We start from the raw sequence: 18211 nt of genomic DNA, 5'->3' as shown, positions 1-18211 counted from the left end.
GATTATGTTTCCTCTAGTAATCAGTAACACAGTCTGAGATCTGCTCTTCTAAATGTTCATTAGCTCCTTTAGTACTGTTCAGCTCATATACTTTCTAACAGCGTCAAAGGCAGTCACATACCCCAGTTTTTAGAGGACTTTGATTAAAAAAAAAAAAATGCCATATCCTGAACTGAAACACAGCCAGAGAAAGGCCAATGCAAGAGTCCCAAATGACATATCCTCACAAGCAATTGAGAGGCTCTGTTTTACACTAGCTGAAACTTTACAGCAAGTGGCTTCACAGCTATATAAAATTAATTCCAATAGCCCTGGCAGAATTGAGACAGCTTCATAAAGTACAATTCCAACACAGCACAAAGCTGTGTTGACTTCAGCATCAACATGCAAAAGAACTTCTCTGAGGAAGAACAAATAGCATACTTGCACATCCACACAGAGAAACAACAAACATGATTCAGAACTATCTTTCTTAAGTTACTGAACACCTAACCAACTATTAACACGTCGAAGAAGACTATATGTGCAACTAGCAATTCACTAATGCTTCCTAGCTACCAAATTTTAACATGCAATTTCAGAGTGCATTAATCAAAAATGTCAAAAATAATTCTGGATGTTCAGGTTCTTAAACATCTGCATATGGTGATAGGAAAAAAAAATGGGATTAGGCCTTTTCCAACTTACAATGTGAATGTCCACATTCATCAGCAGGTGCTCATGCAGCTTCTACATATTCTTCAGACAATTTCTACCAAAAATCCCCATGGCAACAACAAAAAAACAACAAGGAACTTCCAAAATGAATACACTGAAGTCACAAGGAAAAAACTCTAGCAGCTGAACAAGAGATTGAGGACAGTAGAGCACCTCAGATGTAATCTCTATCTTTGAGAGAATATTCAGACTTCTTTCCCAAGATGTCTACCTCTACATTTTCCCCAATTATCTGACCTGTCTAAAGAAGAGTTTTTAAAAAATCCCTATTAGATAGAACCTAGTATTTCTAGTCAACTATGGTTGTTTAAATCCACAAAAATCAGCCTTATTCAAAAGCCTACGAAGGACATAAGACTAGGACAACAACAAAAGCTTTCTTTCAATCTGTTTTAATTTGTCCCCACCAAAATCTGCATCCTTCCCCTTCCCCCAGGAAATTAAAATAGACACCACACACTCCAGTAATCTGCAGTGTTTTCCTTGGAAGAACGTGTTTGTAATCTGCCACAACTCCTGCCAGTCCTTGCAGGACTGCAAATTGTGATCTGCTGGAGACAGGAATTTTTCTAATAAAGAAATCAGTGGCATCATCAACAACTAGCCAACAAAACTATGTAGTTTCATACTACCATTAACATGACCTCCTGATTTCTTCCGTGCTGAATACAGGCCTTAGATTTTTCTCATCTACAGCAGAGTGATGACAGCTGACATCACCATTCCATAAGAATCCAGCCCTGAAATTCAGACTGCCAGTTGCATCAGTTTTTTGGGCAACAGTTCAAAGCTAAGTATGTCACGGAAGTCACATTCAGTCCATTAGAAAAAGTCTTTCTCAAAATCCCTGGCTCTATATAAAATAATAGGAGATAATTGGCACTGGTCTAAGTTTACAAACATATAAGCAAAATGTCAATAACTTTATCACTACAACTGTACCGATAGCACCCCTAGATCACCTGCCATTACATCATTTTTACCACATAACATGTTTATGTTCATTAATATCTCTGCATTGTTTTAAAAGTTCTGTCTCCAGCTGTTAGAATGACGTGCATTAAAAGATTTAAGTCTCCTAAACTTGACAATAATTCCTACAGAACAAAGCGTCCATAAGCCCTTTGCAAATAATAATAAATAGGAACATTAGAACAATGCTAAACACAGCACATGTCAGAGAAAACTACAAAGCTGTGTGAACATATCGTGAATTCTTTAAGAATTTCAAATTTTAGTTGAAGCTCAGAAGCAAACTACAGTAACAGAAATAGAAATTAGGAAAGGGAACTAACGCAACTGCTGAGCAAAGCCAACAGCGATCTTTAACATCTTATATATTTACGTCTATTAAGTTTTCCAGCCCCCTAAAAGATCCCCTTGCCCACCAACACATCGCTGGAACACCACCACCATATGGACCGTAAGCAAAGACTTCCAGCTCCTAATTTCCTACATCCCTTTTTTCACCATGCCTCCACTATTCTTCAGTTGGTCTTCCACTCGTGCATTTTGATCAAGCCTGAACATGTTCCTGCTCACTAGACATGACAAGATCATATCCAGCATGCCTGAAAAACTAAACAAATCAGGTCACACTGTGAAATGAACATACCGTATTTCCAATTCCCGCTCTGTTGCAAGAGACTGGCACCATCTCCAGCTTGGCATTGTTGGGTAGTCTGGCAAATCTCCACTGTAAAGAGAGATCCAATACACTTCTCTGAAACCTGAAGAAGAATACAGTAAATGAAGACACCAGGAACCATCGTATGCAACCTTCAGATCACTTTAGGGACTGGCAACAGTGCAACATCCAGGTCTGAAGCAACAGAACTCTCCACAGACTGGTTGGAAGCCATAGGGTAAGATGGTACTGCCTATCCAAAATACTAAAGGTTGTAGAGATCAGAGATAAAATCCTCTAATTGTGTTCCTACTCAGGTTTTAAGAGATAAACAACTGCTGAATACCTATTCACATGCTGCATACAACACTAAATAAAAATGTATTTTACTGCCAGTGAGATGAATAAGCTCTTGATTTTTATAGTGTAAAAGTATATAGTCAAAACAGTAGGTAAGACAGAAGAGTCCCTATCAGTCTGTCAACTAGCAAAAAAGTGAGTGTGAGGCAGGGAAGGGAGTGTTTTCACAGAAGGTACACAGGATTTCAGCACACGTCCTAAAAGTGAATGGAACTCAGCACTAGGAGAACCACAGAGCTTAACTCAAACAAATAAACTTTTCTAGAGAATAACCTTAACTGTACAGCACGGACCTCTCTCCCGTGATAACTGCGAATGATTTCCTCGTGCGCTATCACGCAGCACCTACACAGCTGTGGCAATGACTAAAACAAACACCAGCCTCAGTAAACAGCTAAAGGACGCCTTGGGCCCCTCTAGGCCGCCCGCCCACCCGCCACAAGAACGCCCACGCCGAACACCAAGCAGCTCCCACGCGTGTTTCACACAGGCCTCCCCGGCCGCCCTCGGGACAAGGCCACGCTCAGTGAACGGGGACAGGCGGGTGACAGGGCGCCCACACGGCCGGGCTGCAGGCCGACGGCGCCGTCCGCAGCAGGGAGAGGAGGGGAGAGGGGCCGGGGCCGGGGCCGGGGCCGGGGCCGCGGGCACCGTGCGGGCGCCTCGCCAGCAGCGCGGCCCGGCGCGGGGAGCAGCCGCGGGCGGCCCGGGGCAGGGCTTCCGCCGGGCCCGGGCGCGGCGCCGGGCCGGGGGAAGCGCAGCCGCCCGGCAGACCCCCGCGGTGAGACTCACTTCAGGCCGTACTCGCCGGGGCTGCCGCCCTGCTTCCTGCAGACCTCCTCGAGGATCTGCGGAGAGAACAGGGGCGTCAGGGGCCGGCCCGCGGCCCCGCCGCCGGCCGCCCCCGCCCCGGACCCACCTGGAGCAGCACCGTGCCGGGCCCCACCCGCACCGTGACCCGCCGCCCGCTGGGGGCCAGCACCGACACCACGGCTCCCCCCCCGCCCGCCGCCGCCATCTTCCCGCCCGCCGCGGCGCTGGCTCCGCGCTGCCGGGGCGGGGCCGGGCCGCCCCCGGGCCGCCCCCGCCCGCGGCCCGCCCCGCCGCGGCCCCGCCTCGCCCCGCAGCGGCCGAGGGCGCCGGGGCCGGCGGGCGCGGAGCGGCTCCCGGCTCCCAGCGGCACAGCCGGGGCCCGGAGCACGAGCGGCACCTAGAACAAAGGCAGGGAAACGGGGTAACGCGTGCCCGACGAGGAAGGGAGGGCAGCGTGCGACAGACACGCGGCCGGTGGCACAGATTCGCTCGGCTTCTCGGAAGAAGAGCGAGAAGGCAGAGCAAGACCCTCCGGCCTTCCCCTCCACGAAAAGCGAGGGGGCCGGGGGCCGCGCCGGGGGGCTCCGGAGGAAACGCGAGGGGCAGAGGGACAGGGCCCGGCCCTGCTCGGCGCTGCCCAGCGCCGCGGACACGGGAGGGCCCGGCCCGGCATCAGGGAGCGCTCTGCCGAGGCGGGTGACGGAGCAGTGGCTGGGGCAGCCCGGACAGGCTGCGGAGTCTCCTCCTTCCTTGGAGATCAGAAGCCGCCTGGGCGCCGGCCCCGAGCAGCCTGCTCCAACAGGTCAGATCCTTGAGCACGCCGGCGCTGCGAAGTAGCAGATGTTCGTAGGCAGCGGCCAGCACGCGCACCACCAGCAGTTCTGCACCCTAAGCCGTAAGGGTCTGCTGAGGAGCTGCGCACTCGCGTGCTGAATGTACGGCAAGAATCCTCTTCTGCAGATGTAAGCTCTTTCCTCTTGAGCAAGCAGTGATGACAGTGACTAAAGACTGAAAATACCAATGCTACAAGAAAGGTAGCCCTTGGCAAAATGTAAGAACTATAGCGACAAACTCATTTCAGAGAGAAACTCAGAAGAGGGGAGCATTATGCTCATGGTCAAATGAGTGTCTACACAGTGTCACAAACAGAACACTAGTGGTAAGACAAATTAGAGCATCCCACTGCCTAAGAGAGAGAAAGAGAGAAAAACATTGAGCACCTTGCAGTTAGAGCCTTCTGGACTTTCCAAGTTAGAGGTTGTATCTTTACATCTAATATCTGCTGGATTTTTCTTACACAAACATGCTCAGCTGTGTTTTGAGCCCCCTTGTCTAAGCTTTTGGCATCCACAAAATCCTGAGGCAATGGGTGCCACAGTTCTGTTGTGTTGCATTACAGAAGTGCTTAATTATGCTTTAGAACTTATTCTTTGGTGTTCCCCAGCTTTTATTAAGACAATCACTAATCATTCCCCACTACCATCTCTGTAACATTCATAAGTCCATCAACATATTTCCTGTGATTCCCTGCCACTGTAAGAGCATTCTGCTGTAGAATATAATGTGAAGAGGCATTACAACTTAAGGGTAAGATTGTCCTGTAAACTTTCACATGCCTACAAAAGGGGTAACAAATATCCATGGTGTGCAAGTTCTCAGTCTTTAAAATAAGGTAGAAACCCAGAGCTCTGCAAGTACTTATCACAGAACAAAAATATCCTGCTGTTCCACCTTCAACAGAAGGTATGAAGAAAAAGGAACGATTAAAAAGGCTATGTTAATGTCAGCTGCTGAGGTGGAGCAGCCATTCAATTTTAAAAGATACATCTTGGTTTTCATGGAGCCCAAAAATTTGGTCTTGTTTCTGGATGGGGTTGGTTCTTATTCGATGTCTGAAAGAGGCAGCTGTTTCCTCTTTTGCATCTGAGAGTGACACATCCCTTAAAGAAATGTTGCTCCTGTTAAAAAAAATACCAATGTAATTTGAGCCAAAAATTTCCAAGTGGCTGGATTAGAGAGATGAATCTAGCTTTTAATGGCATATCATAATCAGAGAGCTGCATGGAGGTTAATGGTCACATTTCATATCCAGAGCCACTTCTAATCTGAAATATTTATCTGAATTTAGAAGAATTAGGAGAGAAAGAAGGGAGAGGAAACTACAACCTGGAGTTCATTAAAGTGCTACAAAGTAATAGGAACTCATTAGGGAATTGCTGAAAATATCTCTAACAATTCAGATTTCTGCCACTGTCAGGATAAGAGCATGCCTGCAAATCTACCAGGTGAGCCTCAGCAAAACAACATCCACCATGCTAAAAAGTGCTTAGAAATTGCTTTTCATTAGTGATTACAGTGAATAAACTGTAGAACAATCTTTCCCTAAAATCACTTTTTAGGCAGCTAGATGTGCTTTGCATTAGGGAGATATTTCATAATATAACTATGCATGTTTACATTCAGTCACACACTCACACGGAGAATAATGCAGAAGTTTGTTTCTCGAAAAAGCATGGGGGAAAAAAAAGTATTTTCTTTCAAATGAATAGGAAATTAACTGTGAACATCTAGAAATACTTTGCAAACAGTTCCAAAATATCATACAGAATAGCTATTTATCAGAGCAATGACAATACTGTAAAGTATTTCTTCCTGTCTTTACTAATGGTATGTATTACTAATCATGCTGAGTCCCACTAACGTTCAACTGGGTGCTTCCAACCACACATCACTTTGTACTCAGGCTATGAAGGGACTGTGTTGCTCTGTTGAAGTTCCTTTACCCCCCACCCCCCACTGATAGCAGAAGAGATGGTGGTAAAGTAGCATGACCATGCAAAAGTGAGATTTTATCTGTTGGTGAGTGGCCTTCTGTGGGGTAACTTACATCTTCTACCCCTTCTTCCCTCCCCCCAACACCACCACTTTGACCAACTTTTGATCAACTTGAGACCCAATAAATGAGCCAAGGAACTTTAACTGAGCCAGGGCCACAGAGCGTCTGAGATCAGGTGCAAGAATGCTGCCTGCCAAAGGGAAACACCTGAAACACAAGTCCTTGCACGGGGCTCCTGGAGAAATCCTCCCAGCTTCTGATAGGGAAACATCAAGAGGTCAAGTCCTGGCAGAGTACTAGGGAATTTCAGAACTGTCTCATTTCCTGTTGTATAGCATAGTTCAATACGCTTCAAAATACTGAATTACACTACGACATACTGGAACATTTTATACAGGCTATTTCATTTTGAGAGGTACTAAATCGAAACAGCATCTCCCTTCACATTACTCCCAATGGTTAAAAATCTCTTGTTGGCTCCCTACATGCATCAACACCAGCAATAAAAATGCCAAATCTTCCGTGTGTGGAGGAGGCGTCCAATTCTTTTGCTGCTTTCTCTGAGCTTTCTTCCATATTGGGTGCAATCTACGTAGGACAGCTCTAACCAAAGGACTAAAATTTAGTGAAGCTGTTGCATTGATGGATAGTATTGTACAGTTCTCTGAAATCTGCATGCACTCGGACGTTCCCTCAAATTCAGTGTGTCAGAGTTACATTGTACCAAATTTAAATGTAGAATTTTCTAGAAGTAAGAAAGTAGTCTCTCATGCCATACCCTGACAGTCTTACACTCTTCTAACAGCCCCCTTCCTCCTTCATGACAGAAGTAATACAAACATTTGTCTGGACTTTGGAAGGATGACAAGTAAGAGTGCTCTGAAAGAAACCCTCCTCCTGAGTTATCTGAAACAAGAGATACAGGAAAGCTGGAGGGAGCCCTGTAAAGCCAAGACAGGAATTATTTAACTTCTTAGCTTCCCCTCTTTGGACAAAAGCCCAAAGATCTGCAACATTAACATGTGCTTCTCTTTGCCCTAAGGTTCTTTCAGTGTCACCCGTGAATGCATCAGCTGGTACAACGTGTTACAGAGTCCAGTAACTCCAGATCTGCCCAACGAGAATCAAGAACATAAGCCCATCAGTGTGACAAACGGCACCCTTTTCTCTTAAGAAAGTAGGGTGAAGTTTAGCAACATTATCTGTCCCATTTTCTTGTTGTAGCTAGTGGAGTATGAGCTCCTGGAGTTGTTTATGCCAACTACTCCAGAGATCCCAAAGCACTCAGGACCTACAGATTAACATCTTCAGACACTGTGCAAACTAACCAGCTGCACCTCTGCTCTGTCAGCCTTGCAAATTCTCTTAACTTGCTGTAGCTGGTCCTAGGGACCAATTGCTCACACTTATCATGGCCAGTGAGGAAGGGATCTTAAAGGTGGTGCAGTAAAAGATAAAGTGATGCAGAATTGTGCTGGGCCCAAAAATGTATTGGGGGTGACTGGAGGGTTACCTCAGTTTAACTTTTTTTTTTTTTTTCCTGGTTTAGGATACTGATGGTACTATCAGCATTTAAATAAAACATTTAGAAAAAAAAATCTCACTGAGGACAGAGCTGTGACAGGGTACGTAAGAGTAACTGAACAAGTAAAGAAAAAAAAAGTGATAATCCTATTGTGAAATCACAAGCTATGCATGTAGGAAATTCAGAGCTGAGGATGTTTTAAAAGTCCAAATGTGCTAAGGCAAAAAGTGTAGTTGCAGCAGCTGAACAGCCTTAATTCTTGCCCAATAATTAAACAAAACAAACAAACAAAAAGTCCACTTATTATTTCAAGGATACACTATTTTCACCTTTTTGATGGAGGATACGTTAAATTTCCTCATAAAGGCAGCCTGTTTCCTTGCTCCTCTCTTGAGGGCTGTTGAATTGTAGAATCATAGAACTATTAGGGTTGGACAAGACCTCCAAGATCATCCGGTGCAACCATCAATAGGTGCTCTTGAAGTGCAAGAGCTGTCCGTTTGGGTAACTAAACAAAGGAATTATTTCAAGTGTAGCATTTTCTCCGCATTCCCTCGGTTTATAACACTGAATTCTGAGGTAGTTACAACATTTTTGTGACATGCTTTGCTCTTACAGTTGACAGGCGTCCTAGTAACAGATACTTAACGCTACTTTTATGTCGGGGATTTTTTTTTCCTTTAATTGCTGGAAATGTCATAACAGTGGAGAAAACCAGGGAGAGCCGCTAGCCGATAAGCCTAACGAGCCGCGAAGGGCACCCAGAAGTCCCTCAGAGGCGCTGAGCGCTGCGGCCGGCGGCGGGCGGGGCGAGGGCCCCGGGAGGAGCCCAGCTGGGGGCCGCCGCCCCCGGCCCCCCGCGATCCTCCCGCACCGCCCGGCTCGCCCGCACGCTTACCGAGTCCTGCGAAAAAGCCCTCTGCTAACGTCCCCTCTAACTTTAGCCGCGGCAGCTTCGTTCTCCTTTGTCCCCGTTGCAGCGGCGTCCCCCGGCTCGGAGCCGCCGACGGGCGCGGAGCGGAGCGCCCGTTTACCGGCGGAACGACGGCCGCCGCCGCGTCGCCGCTGCTCGCCGGCCGCGGCCCGCCTGGGCGCCCCCCGGGCCGGCCGCCGCGGGGGGTGCGGGGAAGAGCGCGACCCGGGGGCCGGGGGCGGCACCTCCCGCGGGTGGGGGGCGGGCGGCACCGCCCCTACGGGGCCGGGGGGGCGGAGCCGCCGCCAGGAGCGCGGGGGGTCGGGGGGGCGCCGCCGCCGGCGGGGCTGGCACGTGCGGGCCCTCGCGGCCACACGGCGCCGTCGGGCGGCCCAGCCCCCCCCGCCGCCGGCCGGCCCGGGCCGGGAGGAGCCGCCCCGTGCCCCCGCCGCCCTGCGGGCGAGGCTGGCGGGCGCCGCCGGCCGCGGTCCCGGCGCCGGCAGGGGCGGCGATGGCGGCGCGGCGCGGCGGACGCCCCGACGGAGCGGCCCCGCGCCGCGGCACTGGCTCGCCGCGTCGGTGCGGCGGGCGCGGCGCAGACCCCCCGCTCCCTCCGCCTCGCTCCGAGGGGGCGGAGGGCAGGGCAGGGCGGGGGCTGGCCGGCTGCTGCCCCACGCGGCGCCCGGGCTGGCGGCGCCCCCGGCGCGCTCCCCGCGCACTCCGTGCCCCTCTGTCATGCTCGCCGCCTGGGAGCGGGCGGCGGGCTCCTGCGCCGGCAGCCGCGCCGCCGAGCCCGCGCCGCCGGCGCTGCCCTCGCCGCCCGCCGCCGACCCCCGGCCCCGCGGACGGCGCGGCGGGGCGCGGCGGAGCGCGGGCGGCGCTGCCCGCCGCCGGGGACTGGCTGCTGCTGCTGCCGCCGCGGCGAGCGGCGGGTGGCGGCGGGCGGCGATGGGCACGGCGGCCGTGCACCTCCTGCTGCTGCTGGGGCTGCTGCACGCCGGGCCCGGCGGCGAGGGCAGGAAGGGCTGGCGGCGGCGGGGTCCCGCGGTGCGCGAGCGCGGCGAGGCGGCGGCGGCGGCGCCGGCCGAGAGCTTCCCGCTGGACTTCACCGCGGTGGAGGGCAACATGGACAGCTTCATGGCGCAGGTCAAGAGCCTGGCGCAGTCGCTGTACCCCTGCTCGGCCCAGGCGCTGCCGCACGACCTGCGCCTGCACCTCCTGCACAACGCCTCGGTCACCTGCAACGACGGCAGCCCGGCCGGGTGAGTCCCGCGCGCCGCCCCCCGCCGCGCTCGCCGCCGGCTCGCGGCGCCCCGCAGCCCCCGGCCCCGGCCCCGGCCCCGGCCCCGGCCCGCCGAGCGCTCCCCGCGGCCCCGGCCCCTGCGCGGCCCCGAGGGCTGTGGCGCCACCGCGCGGCGGCGGGCGGCTCTGCAGCGACAGGTGCAGCGCGCGGCCCGCGGGCGGCGCGGCCCGAGCCGCTCCCCTCGGCGGGCGCCGGCGCCGCCGGCCCCGGTGCCGCCGCCGCCGCCGCCTCGCCCCCGCCCCCGCCACGTGTTCCGCGCGGCCCCGGCGCTGCGGGCGTCAAAGCGCCGCGGTCGGGCGCGGCTCCCGCTAACGCCGCCTCCGCTCTGTCCGTCCGCAGCTACTACCTCAAGGAGTCCAAGGGCAGCCGGCGGTGGCTGCTGTTCCTCGAAGGTGAGCCTCGCGCGGCTCGGGCCGGGGCCGGGGCCGGGCGGGGGGCGGCCCGGTGCTGGCCGCCTTCCCCCAGCCGTCGGCCGGAGCCGAGGCCCCCGGCCCGGGGCGGGGCGGGGGCGGCTGACCCCTGTTCTCCCCGCCAGGAGGGTGGTACTGCTTCAACAGGGAGAACTGCGACAGCCGCTACGACACCATGCGGAGGCTCATGAGCTCCAAGGAGTGGCCCGCGACCAGAGTGGGTGAGTGTCCCCGTCGTGCCGTGGGGACGGCCGCCTGTCCCTCCCTGCCCCGTGGGGACGGCTCCCCGGAGGCAGCGCCCGGCGGCCCCCTCGTCCCGGTGGGCGCGCAGCCGCTGCCGGGCGCCTGCTTCTGCCTGGCCCCAGCACGGCCTCTCCCACGCAGACGGTTCCTGCGTGAGTACGTGCAAACAATGTGCCTCTGCTCGCTCGCACAGTCATGAAGGCACAGATATGCGTGTGTTTGGCTGTCTGCTTATGGCTGGTGGGCGATACTGGTGTTTTGAACTCTCGCCAACGTACTCTCTTTAGTTTAAACGTATTCACATGCTGACAGACCTGCTGGGATCTTCATAGTCTCGTTTTTGTCATTTGGTTTCCAAAGAAAGCTGCTCTTAATCCTGTCAGAAGCACTTGGACCTCGTAATCTGTCTGTCAGGACAGCTGTACTTTCTTGCAGAATGGGCTGGATGGGTTTGCGGACAGTAGTACTGGCCCTATGTGCCAGGCAGAAATGGGGTAAATTGTCTGGGCCTCTTGTGTGGAGCTGTGTGATTCCACCTCCTCCCCGTTTATAATTGTATAATGTCACTGAAGCAATCACAGTGATTCTCGGTGAAAGCATACGTTTGGGGTACACATAAAAGTACTTTTAGCTTTTTGACTTTCATGCATAAGATGGAATTAACACCCAAGACACACACTGGACAACAGGGCTCCAGAGTCAACAGAGAAATGTTGAGCTTTCCTTTTCATTCTTGGTGCTTATACTCAGCCCTTCTGAAAACTCAGACTTCTCTCATTCGCAGACAGTGAATCCTACATTTGCAAATATCGTCTTTGACCTGGTAGGATTTGGTGTTTGGGAAAGTGCTGATCATCTTAAGTATGTGTTCATAGGTTCTGTTCTGTACTACAGAAACTATACTACTGAAGCTTTCTAGACAGGCTTCATCTGTACCACAAATCAAATTCTGAAAGTCACATATGCCTAAGGGCAGATTTACAAATGTTCATTCATCTTCTCTAACCAATGTTGTACATTGTGAACGTTTGTTTTCTACGTGGTCAGAGATTCTGCTTTAGACTCATACAGTTACTCTGAAGTCATACACTGTCATCGGTATGTTTCTTGTTTCTTTATGTCCATCTGCAGGAACTGGGATCCTGTCATCACAGCCAGAGGAAAATCCCCACTGGTGGAACGCGAACATGGTGTAAGGAGAGACTGCTTCTCCTGCTTTTGGGGCTAACAGAGTGCTACTGAGACAGATTAAGACTAATGTCTGCAAGAGGAAATTGTACGTTTCCTCATTTGTTCCAGTTCACCTCTCTAACTAAATTGTGCTGGCAAGGTCTGGAGAAACCCAAGTTCAGTCTGCTTGGAGTTGTGGGGTGATCTAATGAAGAAAAACTGGGGATAGCTCAGAGAGCCTTCTCAAATAAATTAAGTGGCAAATACTGTTGTGAGCAGGGGCTGATAGTGTATTGTACGTTTGCCAGTTTGAGAGGAACATGGAGTAACTCTTTTAGTTCAAAGAGGAGAAATGAGAAGGACATCTGTTTATGCATGCATCTATATGTGAGGAAAAAGCAGAAGAGAGGGGATGTTCATGAAGCACACAGTTTCCCTGTGACAGGTCACCCACTATATCAGTGGGACAGCTGAGAGCAAAATTGTGGCCCTCTGTTCTGTCCACCAAACTTAGTGCTCCAATTAGATTGAAAAAACAGAAATTACTTGTTGATTTAACTCAGTAAAACTACCAGTGTTCAGAAGAAAATTCAAGACAGAGTTGCAATTGTCACTTTGTGTGCAAGAAGGTATGTTAAGTGTCTAAGTGGACAAGAAATGCTTCCTTTTCCCCTCCCCAGAATTTAATTTTCATCTAGTTACTTGACCCTATCCTCACCCCCTCCTTGCATGTCTAAGGAACATCAGTACTCACACAACTCTTTTACAGATTCATCCCTTATTGCTCAAGTGATGTTTGGAGTGGTGCCTCTTCCAAGTCCGAGAAAAGTGAGTGTTACTGATGGGTTGTTGCTGCCACAGACATCACACATTAAAGGATATGGCCAGACTTCTGTGAAACAACATGAATGAAGAACAGGCTTTTCTTGCTGAAGGGCAGGAAAGAATATCAAGCTACTTCCAGATAAAACATCCTGATCTCTTTAGCTCAGTCTGTTTTGACATAGTTCAGAGCCACTGCTTGCAGAGATGTTACGCTGATGCAGTAGGCAAGGATTAGAGGAATTAAATTCCTTTTAGATGAATCCCCAGGTTCCATCCAGCACACAGCAAATTAAGTGGTGTAGCTGAGGAACCATGGTTTGTTGCGTGCAACTTTGGCTTTGTTAGTCTGAGAGGCGAGTGAATTTAGTTTCAAACTTGAATGAGGAGGATATCTCTCCTCATGTCAACCTAAAGCTATCTGCAGGTTTCTTTGTAAAACAGAGTAGTTTGCTTGTGTACAATCCTGTTTTGCATCAGCTGTCATTTTGATAATGCCAAAACTCTAGGAGTCTGCTTAATGGAGTCCTCTGCCAGGTTAAGCTGAATTTCATGCAAGTGAATTGTTCTACATCATGTAGTTCTTTGGGTTTCCCAAGTGAAGCAGGATTGGTGCAGTAATACTTGTATAAGCACAAGGAACTTTGTCTTTGCCTTTGTTCATGAAGAGTTTTCTTTGAACAGAATGAAATTACTGCTGATGTACACTGCTGTGAAAGAAAGAGGTAGGCCTAAGATGCTCTGTGATGTGGCACTGGAAAGGCAGGAGGTTACTGTTTTTCTTTGAGTTGATCTTTGAGCTCTGACCTTAAACCAGACACCTTGTTACTCAATGTCTCTTCACTAACTAGTATCAAGAAACTGATGACTTGTGGATACCAAAGTTATACTTTCTGTCACAGTAAGGACCTTTTCATTTTGTAAGTTTCTTGTGTTGTTCCTGTGAAGCAGCTACACTACAGCAAACAGTGTTTTGGTGGTGCCTGGGAATTGGTGCAAGTGTAATATGTCTTGAAATGTGGCATGTCCGAATTGGCTTTATGGACTGGGAGAATACTCACCATGAATAGAGAAAGGGTCACAGCACCTTCCTGGTTTGCTCTTGTTTTCCTTCTCTTAGTTTACCGGTTCCTATGCACTGCTGTAGGAAGGCCTGCTTGTTTTCTTTTTTGTTTGTTTGTTTTTATTCTGTTTGCTGTCTATTCACTTCTTTCAGGGAAGTTCTGTACTGGGAGAATATTTCTTACTAGATTAGTTTGATACAGGTAGAGGAAATGGGCCTGATTTTAGATTCATGATTCCTTCATAAGGTTCTTAAGCATTTGTGGAGAGGCAGCAAAAGATTTAACCTGGACAGGAAACAGTTTTATTGATGCTGAGGTCTCTGTTCCAGATGAATATGCCTTCATGGGAGCATTGATCATTCAAGAGGTTATAAAGGAGCTTGTGGGAAAAGGTCTTAGCACCGCAAAAGTGTTGCTGCTAGCAGGGAGCAGGTAAGTGTCTACAAGAATTCCTGTGGTGAAGACAGGAGATCTCCACAGCAGAAAGCTGTTAGGGATGAGCTAAATTCCTGAAAAATTTCTTCTAGGAATGTAGTAACTGTAATATAACAAACTCTACATCTGTTCTCAGTTTTCTCCTTTGGGTGGTACAGCAGGAAATGATAGAAGTGTATTTCCTCAGCTTTTGGTCCAGGTACATTTATAAGAAAATAACAGGGTAAAAGATTTGCAAGAGGGAGGGGATGTGTTTATTCTGCCCTGCATTAAAAATGCTGGCACCTGTGGATACGTGCCATGAGACACATGTGCTGAACCTATTCACAAGACATCTGATTAAAAACTCAGATTTGCCTGTCACAGATGCTCTGAATCTTGTTACGTTGCGCTGCTGTGATACACTCAGCATATATTACACGGGTGTAATATAGACAAATTCACTCTTTGCCACTTCTCACTTGAGATTCTTTCAGGTTTTGAGCAGCCAAAACTCTTGCAAGTAGTATAAAGCCTATATATCTCCCAAAAGAAAGAACTAGAACTGGATTTTGTTTCTGAGGTACCAGATTGTTACTCAGAGCTGGCTTTATTTCAGAATGTTTTGCAAAGCAAGGAAATAACTTGGTAACTACTAACTGGATTGTCCTGTGGATAGAACCAGTTGTTTTGAGTGTCACTGCTGAATACGTACACTAGCCAGCCATTTAATAGCTACACCAGCATCATCACTGCAGTACTAAAATTGCTGTTACAGTGCTGGAGGAACAGGAGTGCTCTTGAACGTGGATCGAGTGGCAGAGCAGCTGGAGGAGATGGGTTATCAAGGGATTCAGGTTCGAGGCTTGGCAGACTCTGGATGGTTCCTGGATAATAAACAGTATCGCAGAACTGACTGTATCGATACCATAACGTGTGCTCCAACAGAAGCTATCAGAAGAGGAATAAGGTACAATCACATGCTCTAAAGTATGCTTTTATACAGGATTAATAGTGGAAAGATGTTCATAGAATCATGTTCTCCTCTATCTTCATAGAATTGTAGAATGACTTAGGTTGGAAGGGACCTCAAAAGATTATCTAGTTCCAATTCCCCTCCCAAAGGCAGGGTTGCCAACTGCCTAGATCAGGTTGCTCAGGGCCTCATCTAACCTGGTCTTGAATACCTCCAGGGATGGATCATCCACAACCTGTAGGCAAGCTTTTCCAGTGCCTTGCCACCCTCTGAGTGAATTTTGATCTTCCTGTATTTTGATGTTTTAAGAGTATTTATTTATTATCTAATGTCAGTGTGTTTTTTTTTTCACTTTTTTTTTTAATAAAATCAAATTTCAAATATAGGTGTGCAAAAGAATGTGCAATTGCAGATGCCCTCAAATGCATTGATAGGACAATGTAGCCAAGAAAGAATGCTGCTTTTATTAAGCTGGAATGATAACCAGGACAGAAATATAGCATGATATGGATAGACTATTGTTAAGATGTCATTATGACATTCATTCTGTTGTTGCTTTGTCTTCCAGGTATTGGAACGGTATTGTTCCTGAACGCTGTAAGCTGCAGTTTAAAGAGGGAGAGGAATGGAACTGCTTTTTTGGATATAAGATTTATCCTACTCTTCGATGTAAGTATCAGAGGAGAGAGATAAAATGGATTCTAAGGTTTTCTCTGTATTCACGGCTAACTTACTAGCCATTCACTGTCCAAATTTTTTGTCTTCCTAGGTCCAGTCTTTGTTGTCCAATGGCTCTTTGATGAGGCTCAGCTTACTGTAGACAATGTACACCTCACTGGCCAGCCTGTTCAGGAAGGGCAGTGGCTCTACATCCAGAATCTGGGCAGGGAGCTGAGAAACACCTTGAAGGATGTAACGTAAGTCTTTCAGTAAGGAAAACTCACTTCCAAAAGAAGTATTTTATCCAATATTCTAGCAGTGTTTCTCAGATCTCTGGTGTCATAGATTTGGTAACTATGCTTAGTCTACACCAAGAATCTTGCTGGTTTTATTTCTGAATAAGTGCAAAGTAATTTCCAGGTTCACAGTTACCAGTTGTCCTTATTAAGTACTGATCATAAAACGCTGAGATAGCTGAGACAACAGAGGAAGAACCATTAATGTACTTTATTTGCCGCATGCAAGAGCGGGTATTCAGGAGTCTCTTGTAGTAGATGTACACTATTAGGCAGGATGGAACCCCTTTTCCAGTCCAGACAGGTTTTATGCCATGATAAGCTTCTCTGTTTCTAAAAGCTTTGTCAGGGCAGCAAAAATTCCACTTTCTGCCTAGTCCAGAATATTCTATTGAACAGAAGTTAATTTGTCCTTCCAAGACAAATCCTAATCCATGTTTCCCTTTTTTTCTTTAGTGCTAGCTTTGCTCCTGCCTGTTTGTCTCATGAGATCATTACACGCAAGTGAGTGATTTTACAGATTCTGTGAAAGGTCAACACGGAAACAGTAGGGGAATTAATCAGTTCTGATAACCTGACCCTTCTGATACAATCTGTGTGGTTTGTCTTTTCAGTCACTGGACGGACATCCAGGTGAAGGGGACATCATTACCCCGTGCCCTGCACTGTTGGGATCGGAGCCTACATGAGAGCAACAAAAATGGGAAAGCCCCTCTGAAAGGTTGCCCAATTCATCTGATTGACAGCTGTCCATGGCCCCACTGCAACCCCTCATGCCCCACTATCAGGGACCAGTTCACAGGGCAGGAGATGAATGTGATCCAATTTCTCATGCACATGGGTTTTGATGTTCAGAAGATGGCACAGCAACAGGGCCTGGAGCCCAGTAAACTTCTGGGGATGCTCAGCAGTGGTAACTAGGAAAGGATCTTCTGAGGGGCAGGGAGATCAGGAGGGGACTCGGGGCCCTTCTCCCACACACTCTAATCTTCTTCCTTAAGCTCATGCAGGCTGGTGCATGCTCACCCCCCATGCAGGCAGAAACCTGTACACAAACACATGTTCCCGCACTCTTGCACACTTAAGATGTGTCAAGAAAAAAAAATGCGATTTCTTGCTTACACAATTTGTCTGGAACTTGTTACCTCCAAACTCGAGGGATCACTTCTGGCCATTCACATCCTCTTCCTGTATTAGATTGCCTTGTGTAAGACAGGGAGTAGTAAAGCCATAAATAGCAGCAATGAGAACCTTCCCCAGATCTAGGACTTCTTCCCTTGTCATGAATTTTACATCATAGACTCGATACAAGTGGTGAAAAAAGCAAGCACTGGATTTCTTTTATCCAACAAGAAGTGAAGGAATGATTACATGACTTCCTGGAGGTCAGCATCTCATGATATATCATAACATACAAACAAAGGACATGTGCTAGGGATGGACACTCTTGTAATCAATTTACTTCTGTATTATTTTATAAAGTGACTTTTTTATTACTTTTTTAAACTAAGCAAGAAATATAAATGATATTGTTTTGTAACATATTTTTTTTTAAATAACGAAGGAACCTCTTGCTACTTTGGCAATGTGGACATATTTATTTTAATATGTAAAATGCTATTTATAAGGGCTGACCAGAGAACCATTCATATGTCTTTGTAAAGTTGTATATGCTGCTCATTTGGGTGGGTTTTCCTTATGATCACTTGTGCCTGGGAGAGGGCTGAGGGGGGTATTGACATTTTATATTAATTAGACTTCAGTGTTCCACTTGCAATATGCTTTGTCATTGTTTCTGTAATGAAGAGTATGTGAGGTCTAAGTACAGATACTTTCACCCAGCATCTGCTGTTTGCTTACTTGCACAGCATTTTCAGCTTGAAGTTTGTGTTTTGTCAGGGATTCAAGGGCAGTGTATTTTAAGATGCAGAGAGATCTGGTTTTACAGCAAAGGCCACTATTCTAGTTAGAGAAATATTTGATTTGATCAGACTATCTGGTCTGTCTTAGAAGGTGAAGCATTTGCAAAAAAAAAAAAAAAAAAAAAAAGAACACAAGTCAA

General features: G+C 48.4%; 3 protein-coding genes across 11 annotated transcripts in view; 2 read left to right on the top strand and 1 right to left on the bottom strand.

Annotated features, from left to right (window-relative positions):
- Positions 1 to 10465, bottom strand: part of ASPSCR1 (ASPSCR1 tether for SLC2A4, UBX domain containing) — a 58742-nt gene extending 48277 nt beyond the window's left edge. Inside the window, exons 1-3 of one of the 9 annotated variants that reach the window (XM_068654563.1) lie at positions 8777 to 8909; positions 3497 to 3552; positions 2333 to 2413 (exon numbers count right to left, since the gene is read on the bottom strand). In XM_068654563.1, the coding sequence (XP_068510664.1) occupies positions 2333 to 2374 (42 nt within the window). In that variant the 5' untranslated portion in view covers positions 2375 to 2413; positions 3497 to 3552; positions 8777 to 8909. Of the gene's footprint in view, positions 1 to 2332; positions 2448 to 3496; positions 3553 to 3623; positions 3773 to 8776; positions 9207 to 10440 lie in introns of those variants that run through there. The other 8 variants (XM_068654560.1, XM_068654558.1, XM_068654562.1 and 5 more) reach the window with 8 other exon arrangements.
- The window catches only part of MAFG (MAF bZIP transcription factor G), a 31702-nt gene continuing 23201 nt past the window's right edge, over positions 9711 to 18211 (top strand). The window contains exon 1 of the mRNA XM_068654592.1: positions 9711 to 9723. The gene's annotated coding sequence lies outside the window, so the exon portion shown is untranslated. The remainder of the gene's footprint in view (positions 9724 to 18211) is intronic.
- On the top strand, positions 9725 to 18206 carry NOTUM (notum, palmitoleoyl-protein carboxylesterase). The gene is made up of 11 exons (XM_068654572.1): positions 9725 to 10053; positions 10434 to 10486; positions 10630 to 10725; positions 11879 to 11939; positions 12687 to 12745; positions 14133 to 14235; positions 14996 to 15187; positions 15762 to 15862; positions 15963 to 16110; positions 16606 to 16653; positions 16764 to 18206. Exons 1-11 carry the CDS (start codon positions 9740 to 9742, stop codon positions 17068 to 17070), a joined length of 1482 nt encoding a protein of 493 aa, XP_068510673.1. The 5' UTR covers positions 9725 to 9739; the 3' UTR covers positions 17071 to 18206.

This window comes from Anas acuta, chromosome 18 (assembly GCF_963932015.1).
Source record: "Anas acuta chromosome 18, bAnaAcu1.1, whole genome shotgun sequence".
Classification (NCBI taxonomy): Eukaryota; Metazoa; Chordata; class Aves; order Anseriformes; family Anatidae; genus Anas; species Anas acuta.
This window is presented reverse-complemented; position numbering and strand designations above follow the sequence as displayed.